At 38.3% G+C, this 12,590-nt stretch overlaps 1 protein-coding gene across 3 annotated transcripts in view; it reads left to right on the plus strand.

Moving 5' to 3' along the window:
• Positions 1 to 1,127: 1,127 nt before the first annotated feature.
• LOC127442319 (capping protein, Arp2/3 and myosin-I linker protein 3-like) overlaps positions 1,128 to 12,590 on the plus strand; it is a 105,912-nt gene continuing 94,449 nt past the window's right edge. For all 3 annotated transcript variants that reach the window (XM_051700244.1, XM_051700243.1, XM_051700245.1), the window contains exon 1: positions 1,128 to 1,302. In XM_051700244.1, the coding sequence (XP_051556204.1) occupies positions 1,245 to 1,302 (58 nt within the window). In that variant the 5' untranslated portion in view covers positions 1,128 to 1,244. The remainder of the gene's footprint in view (positions 1,303 to 12,590) is intronic.

Here is a 12,590-nt window from a genome sequence, read left to right on the forward strand (position 1 = left end):
TTCCTGTCAGGGTGCATCTTTTTCACCGCAATGACATGTTTGAGCAACACAAGCAAAAAGGTCCCAACAATTAGACCTACACTGTCTCTTTCACTCTCTTAAAACACACACACACACACACACACACACACACACACACACACACACACACACACACACACACACACACACACACGTACGTTAGAGCTGCTATCCTTATGAGGACTCTCCATAGACATAATTATTTTTATACTGTACAAACTATAGATTCTATCCCCCAACCCTACCCCTAAACCTAACCCTCACAAAACACTTTCTGCATTTTTACATTTTCAAAAAAACATTGTTAAGTATGTTTAAGCGATTTGAATTATGGGGACACTAGAAATGTCCTCATAAACCACATTTATAGCATAATACCCTTGTAATTACCAGTTTGTAACCTAAAAAAATATCACACACACACATTCACTGAGGAGATATTTGGCCCCCTGAGGGACAGTAGAGAGGACAACACCTAAGCCACTGGTCTCCTGCCCTTCCCCCTGCCATCCACCCTTCTACAAACAGAGGCAGCCCACGGGTAAGTGTAGGGCACGGTTTCAACAGAGCAAGAGAGAAACATGGTAAATGTGTGTAGATGGAAGGATAGGCACTAATAGAGAATAGTATAGAAAGAGTGAGTGGTACCACTTGCCTTTGTCCTCCGGGAACCCATTTACAGTTCTGTCCAATCACAAACATCATTTGTTGCCTGTACCATCCTTTTGAGTGACGGGATTATAAAATAACCTATTATGAACGTTTTCGCTCGCCGTCAAGGACACTGAGACATGTCTCTATAAATACCAGTTTTAATCACTTGAGTCACCATATAGACCAAAAACTGTAAAGCCACAAATTACACTAATTCAATACTAATTCAGTGATAATTAACGCTGTCCTATTTTCCATGGTACTTTACTGAATGATTACCATATTCATGTACCATAGCATCCATCTATCTATCCATCTATCTATGATGTTATACAGTTTTTGCCTTGTCTTTTAATAATTAATTCAGTAGTTTACATTGATATATGCACAGTTGTGTGTGAACTCCTCTCACATGCCCTCCTCCTCCTCCTCCCGTCGTTGGCTCTCTTCGGTATGATACTTTATGTTTATAGGCATTGGCCAAGGGAGAGAGAAAGTGAGTGCATTACTGAATAGCTGCTCCTGCTTGATAAAGAGAAAGGAGAGGAGAGAGAGCGGCGCTGGACGTCATGGCATCGAAAGACACCGTCGCGGCTGGTTTTCTCCCCGTGAGCCGGGAAATGACAGGTGATTACAGTTAAACCCAATAGCTCTTGAGTCTTTTTTTCTATTCGTATCAGACATGCGACACGCGCGCCAGGGGATTTGTTATGGTCTCTCGCGCTCGCGGCCGGTGCATTTTGTTTAGTGGTTTGAAATAAGCACAAGGGCTGAATGTTTGATAGGGTGGCAAATTTGTGAAGATGTAAATAGTGTTATTTAATGCGGAAGGAATGTGTGCTTATAGCTATTTTATTCAATTCGCGCGATCGCGCGCGTTTGCGTTTTCTGCGGTGTTTGCGCGCTTGTGTGTACTGTATGTAGTTGTGTATGTAAGCGTGTGTGTGTGTGTGTGTGTGTGTGTGTGTGTGTGTGAGAGAGAGAGAGAGAGAGACTGTCTTCCCTATGATGTGTCTCCAGAATGAGTTACTTTCAGTTCTTTGCTCATATGCGTATCACTGCTGCTGACGCAAGTTCACAGAGAGGCTGAAATACTTCGTGATGTGTGTCCTCAGGGCTTATTGAACACAAATGAACACACACACACACACTACGCACACTCATCATAGAGGCCGTCATCTTTGCACACGGTGATGCATCCTCACACTTTACTGACACATTCAATGACACACGGAGCACAGTTGCAGTTTGACATTTGGAGCGCTCTCACAAGTAATTACCCTCACACATTATTATCTTCCTTTGGTAATTAATCCCTATTAGCAACCTAGTATTTAGTGTCCTGTGCCCTGTCTCTCCACTTGATCTCTCCCCCTGTCTCTTGCTCTTTCAATTCCAATTTAGTGTGGTTTATTTGCATGACAAAGACGTACAGTAGGCTACATGGGATGTTGACATGACAAGCCACAGTGACTATAGTGACCTGCAGTGTGCATGCTGTACTTAATTTAAAACTATTTTAAACATTTTCCCAGTTCTTGTTTAATTATTATACATGCAGTTATGACCTGACATGAACTGAGACAATAAATGGAATATTTGTACTTTTAAAAATTCTTAATCACAGCTCAGAATTATTTGACTTTATGCGGAACACATATGGATATTTTTTTAATCCTGGTCTGTCTTTTCAGTACAATGGCACTGACACTTCAAAGAGACTTTAAAGCTTAAAAAGGAAGCTGAAGTATGTGTGTGTCATATTCCAAGTCTAATGAAAGTACAGTATATAATATGTTTTGGTGAGAAACAACCATGAGCGCTATGAGAGATGCACAATGGACATCAAGATTTTCTTTTTACTTATCTTGAATTTGACTTAAATTTCTGGTTGTTTCTTTCCATAACCAAAGTCATATCCCTACAAAAGTCTTGGAAACTGACGAGTCACGTGGGCTACTTTTATGACACTTTTGGGACCTTGTTTAAGCTTTAAAGCGAGTTACTATAAACTGCAATTGTATTAAAAAAGACATACCAATATATTCATTAAAAACAGTGCCGTGTGGTGGACTTTTGAAATGAGGAGGCAGAGTGCCTCAGGGTTTTTTATTTTTTATTTATTTTTTTTAGTCCAATGTACTGTAAATTCATATTTCAGTTCCATTTGATGTTTACATAGTTTCAAGACTTGGTCTTCTGCTGTTGTAGCCCATCCGCCTCAAGGTTCGACATGTTGTGCATTCGGAGATGTTATTCTGCTCACTACAATTGTACAGAGTGGTTATTTGAGTTACTGTAGCCTTTCTGTCAGCTTGAACCAGTCAGGCCATTCTCTGTTGACCTCTTCATCAACAAGGCGCTCAATGGATGTTTTTGTTTATGGCACCATTCTGAGTAAACTCTAGAGACTGTTGTGCGTGAAAATCCCAGGAGATCAGCAGTTACAGAAATACTCAAACCAGCCCGTCTGGCACCAACAATCATGCCATGGTCGAAATCACTGATATAACATTTTTTCCCCATTCTGATGGTTGATGTGTACATTAACTGAAGCTCCTGACCCGTATCTGCATGATTTTATTCATTGCACTGCTGCCACACAATTGGCTGATTAGATAATCACATGAATAAGTAGGTGTACAGGTGTTCCTAATAAAGTGCTTAGTGAGTGTACATTTCAAAATCTAAATCCAAATCAAAGTAGAATTTGAATATGTATGACCAAATATATCAACCATAATTTAAATGTTCATGGACATATGTCAGATTTCTGTATGGGAAGGGATATAACAATTATTTTTTAACTTACACTATTAACAAGCAGTACTATAATGTTTTGTATGCCCATATTAACAGACTATTTATTAAACCAGGTCAAATAAATGTTTTTTTTTTTTAAGTTTTACATACTTACAATACTTACAATTATACATCAACAAGCATATTTAATGTATCTACAACTATTAATTGTTGTTCAGCTAATATTTTTAATAGTCAACATTTACTCCTCGGGAAGCACCACAGGTGTCATGATGGCATGAAGGTGTGCCTTTAAATTAACAGAAGTGCTCACTAAAACCGAGTCATTCACAGATCATTTTATGTTCTATTTGAAGTTAATTTTGATTCTGACTTGACCAGAAGTGCTGTTGTCTGTGTCAATTAGTTGTTTACTCTGTAAGTAGTCAGTCCACTTCCACCGGTTTGTTCCATTTAGGATGATCTATGGATCTGCTGCGAACATGATAGGCGGGCTGGGTATTATTGCGTTGACGAAAGAATGACAGGGTAATGACCAATCAAATCAAAGTGGAGACACTGCCTCCTCTCATGTGACTTTTTGCTTATATTCCACGCTAACCCCACTCACATTCACGCCACGCTTTAGGAGTTCAATGAGATCACAAAAGGTTAAAGGGTTAGTTCACCCAAAAATGAAAATCCTGGACTGCTGGCTATTTGATGGTCCAAAAGGCATATTTAGGCAGCATAAAAGTAATCCACATGACTCCAGTTGATCAATTAATGCGCATTCACGTGAGAAGTCTGAAGAGCGCGCTTTGTATACAACAGAGGAATGAACGTCATGTGAGAGTTAGGTCATTTCAAACAGAATTACAGCGCTGGCTGGAAGCAATGATTTAAAGTAAAAAAAAAAAAAAAATTATCTATTTGTTTCTTACACCAACCTATTGGTTTTCTTCAGAAGACATTAATTGATCGACTGGAGTCATGTGGATTACTTTTATGCTGCCTAAATATGCCTTTTGGATCGTCAAATAGCCAGCAGTCTAATGGCACCTGTTTACTTGCATTGTATGGACAAAAAGAGCTGAAATGTGCTAATAAAAATCTTCACTTCGGGTCTGCTGAAGAAGGAAAGTCATAGACATCTGGGATGGCTTAAAGGTAAGTAAATCATGAGAGAAATGTCATTTTTGGGTGAACTAACCCTTTAAAGGAAGCTAGAGAGAAGCTGCCTCTCTCTGAAATTGTATCCGCTGGTATCGCTGTTGGACTGTGTAATTTTAGAAATGTGATTGCTATACACATAATTCGAGCTCACATTTCATATTAATTTTTTATTTTATGGACAGATGATTATTTTTCTCATCCAAATTTTTTGGGCCTCCCTTGCCTCTGAGAAAATGCCACTGATTAAAAATGTTCATTTTGTCCTCCATATAAGAATGAAAGTCATACAGCTTGGAATGGCATGAGGGTGGGTAAATTATTATTTTTTGGGTCTATTCCTTTAAAGGAAACGTGATCAGTCATAGCACATAAAAATATACACTTTTCTCAACGCATAGTATATAGGTGAATTCTGATAATGTCACTTTTCACACAAGGGCAGGCCAGATCACTCTCTGCCCTTCATACTGTGGTGGGTGGATTCATTCCCCTAATAAGACGGGGAGTTTGGCAAAGTCTCAAATGCATGGTCTAGGTCTCTCTCTCTCTCTCCCTGATCACTCTCTGTCAGCACTTCTTTCATCTGATCTCCTCCCCTTTCTCTCTCTTTCTTTGTCCATATTTACATATTCCTACCACATTTACCCATTTATTTATCCCTCAGTGACTTGCTGTAATGAAACATATGCTCTAGTTTGGCCCATTGCTGTGTTTAGTGTCAGTCGGAAAGCCCTGGATTCCGTGATTGGGTCTTACACAGATTAAACTTGATTGCAACTGTTGGGCTCACTCTGATCCTCTCTCTCTAAGCTGCATTCACACTGGGCTTTGATTCCGGGATAACTGCCGAGGAGCCTTCTGTGTGAACGCAAGCCAGAGCCGAAATGCCAGAATGTTTTTTCTTTCCCGGGACATTGCCGGTATACGCCAGAACGTGTCTGTTTGAACAAAGGCAGAGCAGATGACGTGAAGGGAGACGTAGTGATGTCACATTTATCACGTGAAGGAGAAAGCTTGTATGCAGACTAGAGATGTATCAGTTTCACTGTGTAACCCCCTTTTAAAAACATATGGCTGTCATACTGTTTTTAATTTACAGCATTGTGTGATTATAAAGTGAGGATTCAGCCACAGCTTACAGCATTACAAACCTGACATGATCAAAGAAATAAATTCCTCTTTTTCAGTCAGACTGTGCGGCACACCGAATGAAGGAGCCTGAACCTCTGTTTCCCCCTCTCGTATGGTGTGGTTAATGTCTGCGATGTAGAAATACCTTGGGTATTTAAAATGGTAATGATGGGTACCCATTTTGTAAATTGTGTCGAGAAAAGTGTTGTCTCATGCCGAGAACATTCCAAACCTTATGTACCATCTCTGTGATCATCATCCCATGGAATAGGCAAGGATTAATATAAGTGAAAATACACTTGGTATAGCTATAGGCTAATAAATTATAGACCCCCTTATATAAGAAACACAACCAGATACTAGTGTTGTCACGGTACTAAAATTTCAGTAGCTGATACCAGTGAAATTTCATGGTTCTCGATACCAATTTCGATACCACAGCAAAAATATGCTAATTTGATAATGTGCTATTGAACACATAAGTTTAGTTATTTTTTTTTATAATTTAATAATTATTGTAATAATTATTATTATTTTCCAGAACGTGTTGTAAAGTTTAATTTAATCATCAAAATGGTGTCTATCAATTAATTCTTAAAACTTTTAATAAGTAAAAATATAACTTTTTAACATGTCATTGTATTTTTTGCCAAACTTTTATTCAACAGCTGTCTTGCTTGTAATAAATTATTACTATTATTTTTATTATTATTATTATTATTGAGAATATTACATTTTAATATACAGTTATAATATATTTGGATTACATTTTTCTTGAATTTCTTCAATTTCAAGCATGTAGCTTTTATTTTGAATCGTGCTTTTATTATGATGTGTTTTTTGCCGGAAGCTTCACTTATCCGGATAAACAGTTCGCAACATGGCCCAGTGTGATCATTGAAGACTTAAGTCACGTCTGAAATCTCATCTCTTTACACTGGCCTTTAAGTCAAATAAAATGTAGAACACAGTTTTGAAGTGTTTGTATTTTTGATTACTGGTGTTTGTGTATATGGTCATTTTTAAATGTTATGTTTTAAATTGTATTACTGTGAAGCACTTTAGTCAACTCTGTTGTTTTAATGCTATATAACTAAAGTTGAGTTAAGATTAAAGCGCAAATGCTGTGATTTAATTATATAAATATATAGTTTACATGTGCTGTGTGGTTCACAGTGGATTGGTGTTCTGCTTTGTCATCTCAAACAACGTGAATTATTCTCAATGTCTGTGGAGTTTCCAGAGTATGAACAGTCGGATTTATACATTCATTTAAAGTACGCATCTCTTCCACAGTAAGATTGCAGCCTTCAGCGGTTTAATAAATCACACTAGGACACTTCACTTGGATTAATTGTCCATTTCAGTGTAAAAGGAGTAACAGAGCATGCGTTCAAATTAAGTCCGTGAGCATTTTAAAGCTGTCGTAATTTAGTCATATTGTGCTCTGGTACCGGTTGAGTCGGTGCTCGGTACTGCAGAAACACTGGTATCATTACATCTTTTTTTATTTTAGTACCGACTTGGTACCGAAGTACTGGTACTTTTGACAGCACTACCAGATACAGTACACTTTTACAAGATTTGTAATGACTTAGGTTTTTGGGTAGACTAATGTTATGTTTGTGCTTTCTTTCAAACTTGACAGCTACGCCATATCCAATTTTCATTAGAGTGCTAATTCTAAGCACAATTTTTGTGCCAGCGCAAAATGCAAGTGGGCATGGGTGGATGAGTGTTTGCACTATCTGTGGGTGTGTTAATGAAGTGGCGCAAAGCACAGTTTGCTATTTTCCTGAGAAACAGGTTATTGCGCTAAGATGTTTAAGAAGCACGTCTATTCTCGGCACAAAGTCTAAAATCAGTTCCTGCATTTGCAGTTTGGGGATTCCCCTAGCAGATAATATTAAAGAGCAATCAAATCACTTTTAAAACCATGATGTGTGTCAGCAGATCTGTAATAATAATAATAATAAAAATTAGTTTATTTTGTATAGCACCTTTCCAAAGCTCAAGAACGCTGTACAGAAATTAAACATAAAACATTAAACAGAGAAATATTTAGGCATAACAAATATACATTAAAAACAATGAACAATGCTACGTGTCACTGAGAGATGACGACAAACTACAGCCAGTGCCAGCCAGACATAACTTCAGTCTGTTGACTTCAGAGGATGAACTGATGCCAACTCCAACTTTAAGATACTTCATATGCCACTGCCTGAAACTTGGACTTAGGATGGACCCCACTGAACCTCACTGAAATGACCTGCCGGTTGAACTGCGATGCACCTCACCTTTGTCTATTGATGGACTACACTCTTGAAATGGAATACATAGACTATCATTTAATTGCCAACAAAACTAACAAAGGACAATGCATCTATGTGAACCTCTGCAGTTAATCCAGGATGGACTTCAAAGACATTAGTCATTAATCTTAAAGTTAATTAAAAAAAATCATAAAAAGAAAAAAGAAAATAAATAAATAAAAACACTGGACTTTAACGCTTGCTTAATTTACAAATTTAAAATCATGACTTGCACTTCACACAAATAACTAATATTGGCATTATATTCATGTTGTTTAGCCAGAGGTGAACTGGCCCCACAGTGAGCCTGGTTTCTCCCAAGGTTATTTTACTCCATCTTATGGAGTTGTGTTCCTTGCCACAGTCGCCTTCAGCTTGCTCACAGGGGTTTTAATACAATTATTATTTAATTATTTAATTTTTATACACAATTTACAATCATATTTAATCAAACTACACAATGATCACACTAAGACTTTATAGATATTACAGTTTCATTTTTTGTTTTTGATAATGCATGGTTTCCTGTAAAGCTGCTTTGCAATGATGTGTGTTGTGAAAAGCTCTATTCAAATAAAAATGACTTGACAATGGCAGAGTAGCAAAGTTTCAAGACAGTAACACTGTCAAGACCACATGTAAGACAGGGCGATAAAGAACACATACATCACGGTCTGGAGGCAGGAGGAAATTCATACATCCTCTGTAGTATTTTACTGCTAAACACCATAGCACTGGAACGATGGCAGACAAAACGGCAGAGAGTTCACAGCAAGGACATTGTTATTGCGCAAAAGAACTTAAGACACAAATGGTACATATTATTCTAAAGCATTACATACAGCCTATTTACACTACCAAATTCCTATGAATAGGCTGTCTTCATTTATATCAACATTGCTTGACAGGCAATGGAATATATAATTGTAAGCAGATGGTGCAATAACCAGAGAAAAACCTCTGCATTAAATTGCACTTGACCCAGCCCATTAGTGCTTTGCACTTGCAGTTTCACCAAACCACTTGCGCCTAGGCTTAAAGCATGCTTGAACGAAAATATCAAAACTTCATGGCCATGCCCACTGACTTTGTGTGTATGACATATTGCTGCGCTTAAAGGGTTAGTTCACCCAAAAATGAAAATTCTCTCATCATTTAGTCACCCTCATGCCATCCCAGATATGTATGACTTTCTTTCTTTGGCAGAACACAAACTAAGATTTTTAGAAGAATATCTCAGCTCTGTAGGTCCATGCAATGCAAGTGGATGGTGATCAGCACTTTCAAGTTCCAAAAAGCACAGACAATCGTAATAAAAGCAATCCATACGACTCCAGTGGTTAAATTTGTTAAATTAGCAAAAAGATCAATTTGGGTGCGAAACAGATCAATATTTAAGTCCTTTTTACCATTATTGTTTACTACCGGTCACGCTCCAAAGCGTGTCCACGAGGGCACTCAGTTCACGCTGCCTCTCGCGTGACGTAAGCACTTGGCGTGTTCAAATGAAAGCAAAATCAATGAAACTTGTGGACAGTGTTCTCTTGTAAATAAATCAAACTGCACTCCCGGTTGAATCACGAGTGTTCTTGTGTAAACATGGCAACTTGCTTACGTCACGCGAGAAGCAATGTAAACTGAGTCCCCTCGTGTACGTGCATTGAAGAGCGGCCAGAAGTAAATAATAATGGTGAAAAGGACTTAAATATTGATCTGTTGGATCTGTATGGATCACTTTTACTACAATTATCTGTGCTTTTTGGAGGTTTAAAGTGCTGATCACCATTCACTTATATTGTATGGAACTACAGAGCTGAGATATTCTTCTAAAAATCTTTGTTTGTGCTCTGCTGAAGAAAGAAAGTCATACACATCTGGAATGGCATGAGGGTAAGTAAATAATGAGAGAATTTTCACTTTGGGGTGAACTAACCCTTTAATGCATAGCATTCTTAAAATAGAGCCATCTATATGCTAGTGTACTTGTAAACACCGATAAAACATAGTTTTTAGAAGATATAAGCATTTAAAATCTGCAGTCTCTCTCTTCCAGCTAAAAAGACTCAGGAACATTTATGACATCACATAGAGGTTGAAAAAACCTTGTCCAATCAAGTGTTTTTTAGAATGAGAGCACACCCTCCCTCTACAACTGTTCAGCGCATCTGGCTGTGTTCTAACTGGCGCTGATCATGCCTTCGCAGGACACTTCGAAGGGAGCACAATCAATGCTGTAGGGTCGTTCCAAACAGAATTTCCAATAAGAAATTGCTTAAAAAGTGAGATCTGATTGACCGTTATCACCTTTCAGCTGTCTGAAGCTCTCACAGTGGAAGGTAATTGTCATAGAAGGGAATAGGGCATAGGGATGATCAGTTCTGAATTGGACACACTAACACGGGAGCTTGACACTAGGAAGCTTGCTGGAATGTATTTATATTTTTTGTGCAGCCTGAGGATGTACAGTTCAAGTAAGTGTTCTTTATTCTTTATGCTTAGTGTATTGTGATTCAAAACATGACTAATATATATATATATATCTTTTACTCGCTTGTTTCTCATTCTTGCACAACGGCTCTAGCCTCGTCGTAAGCAAAAATGTGCTGTGTGGGTTTGTGGGCTGGTTATGTATTAATGTTGTCAGTCAGATCATTGTTTGATTCTCAAATCTTTGGAAATTGAGATCGCTTCTTAAATTTACCCACTATGCGGCACTGATATGAGCAGCATGGTGGAAAGGGGTGAGTGTGTGTGTGTGGCTGTAAACTAAAGCCTATTGGCTATTGTTAAAAATAGGACAAGTCGTTCCGACATTTCACTAGGACTTTAAGTGCAGCACAACAGCAGTGGCATCTCAACATTAGGGACAGGTGGGGCTTGACCCCACTGGATGTGGCGTTATTGTGCAAAATGCATGGCATAATCATACATTTTTTTTTTTTTAAATAAAATATTTTCTGCATCTTAAACTTGTTTCATATTCATTATACAAGACAACAGTAGATATGCTTAGTACACACATTAAATTAAATTTTAAAAGCTCATTTAATGCTAATGTGTTGATGGTTGGATTAGTTAAAGCGCTCATCATTTCAATGAATTGTATGCCATTGCTTTGAGGTGTTGTTGATGCACTGGTTAGTGTTAGATTACAATAACTCCAAAATATTGAGAGTCTTTCGTTTTGATTAGTCTTGTAATGCTGTTCGTGTTAGTCAGATAATATGCACAGCCTGTGAATAAATCTGGTTTGCATTCATGGTCACTTGAGCTTTTTGTCATGGGTGTGCACGTTTTAGTGATGTTTTGTGCTAAAATGAAATTATTGGGGATGTTTGTGCATAGAGTTGATAAATTTACCTCAGGATCTATTTTTATCCGTCATACTTGTTTTCATTTAATAAGTTCTAGGGCTACATTCAGGGGTGTAGCATCCATTATAATGGCATATGAATAAATGAATGAACGTTACATTTATATAGCGCTTTTCTGACACTACACTCAAAGCGCTTTACACAGTGAACAAGGGGATTCTCCTCAACCACCACCAATGTGCAACATCCACCTGGATGATGCGACGGCAGCCATAGTGCGACAGTACGCTCACCACAGACCAGCTATTGGTGGAGAGGAGAGAGTTGAGTGATACAGCCAATTAATGGATGGGGATTATTAGGAAGCCATGATTGATAAGGGCCAATGGGGGGACTTTGGCCAGGACACCGGGGTTACACCCCTACTCTTTTTGAGAAGTGGGATTTTTAATATACACTTTGGTCTTTATGGGATTTGAAATGTGAGCACAGATTACGGTGAAGTCTGGGCAGTGTAAATTAACAAAATCTTGCAACAGTTGCTGGAACGACTTTTCCGGGATTCTTTCAGGGATCTCTGTGTGAAAGGGGTCTGTCTCCTTCTCTCTTCTCCCTCTGTATTTCTCTTCCTTGTCTTGTACTTTCTTGGAAAAAGGGTAAAAGGCATATTCTAGGACAGGGTTCGGAAACCTATGGCACACGTGCCAGCATTGGCATGCAGAGGGGTAATCACTGGCACACCAGCAATGGCGAGAGAGAAGTAGACTATTTTATTTATATAAATTCCACACCTGCTTTCCAATCTACATCTTAATGTAATCCTTCCTCATGATCACACAGCATGTTTTCATGAACTGAATGGGAGGCCAAACAAAAAGTTAAAATGTGATGAGACTGCAGTATACCCAACAGACTCGTGCAGTGTGTGCAAACCATTTGTGCATCACGAGACGACAGCGCTTCACTTTCGATTAATCACGCGAGTAAACGCACCCACTTTGCTTCGGTCAGGCTGCGCGGATGACAACCTACATTCTGTGTTTCATTTGTTTCTTTTTGCTTTTAGAACAACATGTGACATAATAAAGGAAAACACCACTATTAATACTTGAAATTTCCAAACCAGCATACAGGTACACCCTCCTTAAACCATATTCCACTCAAAATTACATTAAATGATTAAGAGAGAAAACATAAACCCACATCGTGTGGTTCAAAAATCTAAGTCTATTCAAAA

This window comes from Myxocyprinus asiaticus, chromosome 6 (genome assembly GCF_019703515.2).
Source record: "Myxocyprinus asiaticus isolate MX2 ecotype Aquarium Trade chromosome 6, UBuf_Myxa_2, whole genome shotgun sequence".
NCBI classification, from domain to species: domain Eukaryota; kingdom Metazoa; phylum Chordata; class Actinopteri; order Cypriniformes; family Catostomidae; genus Myxocyprinus; species Myxocyprinus asiaticus.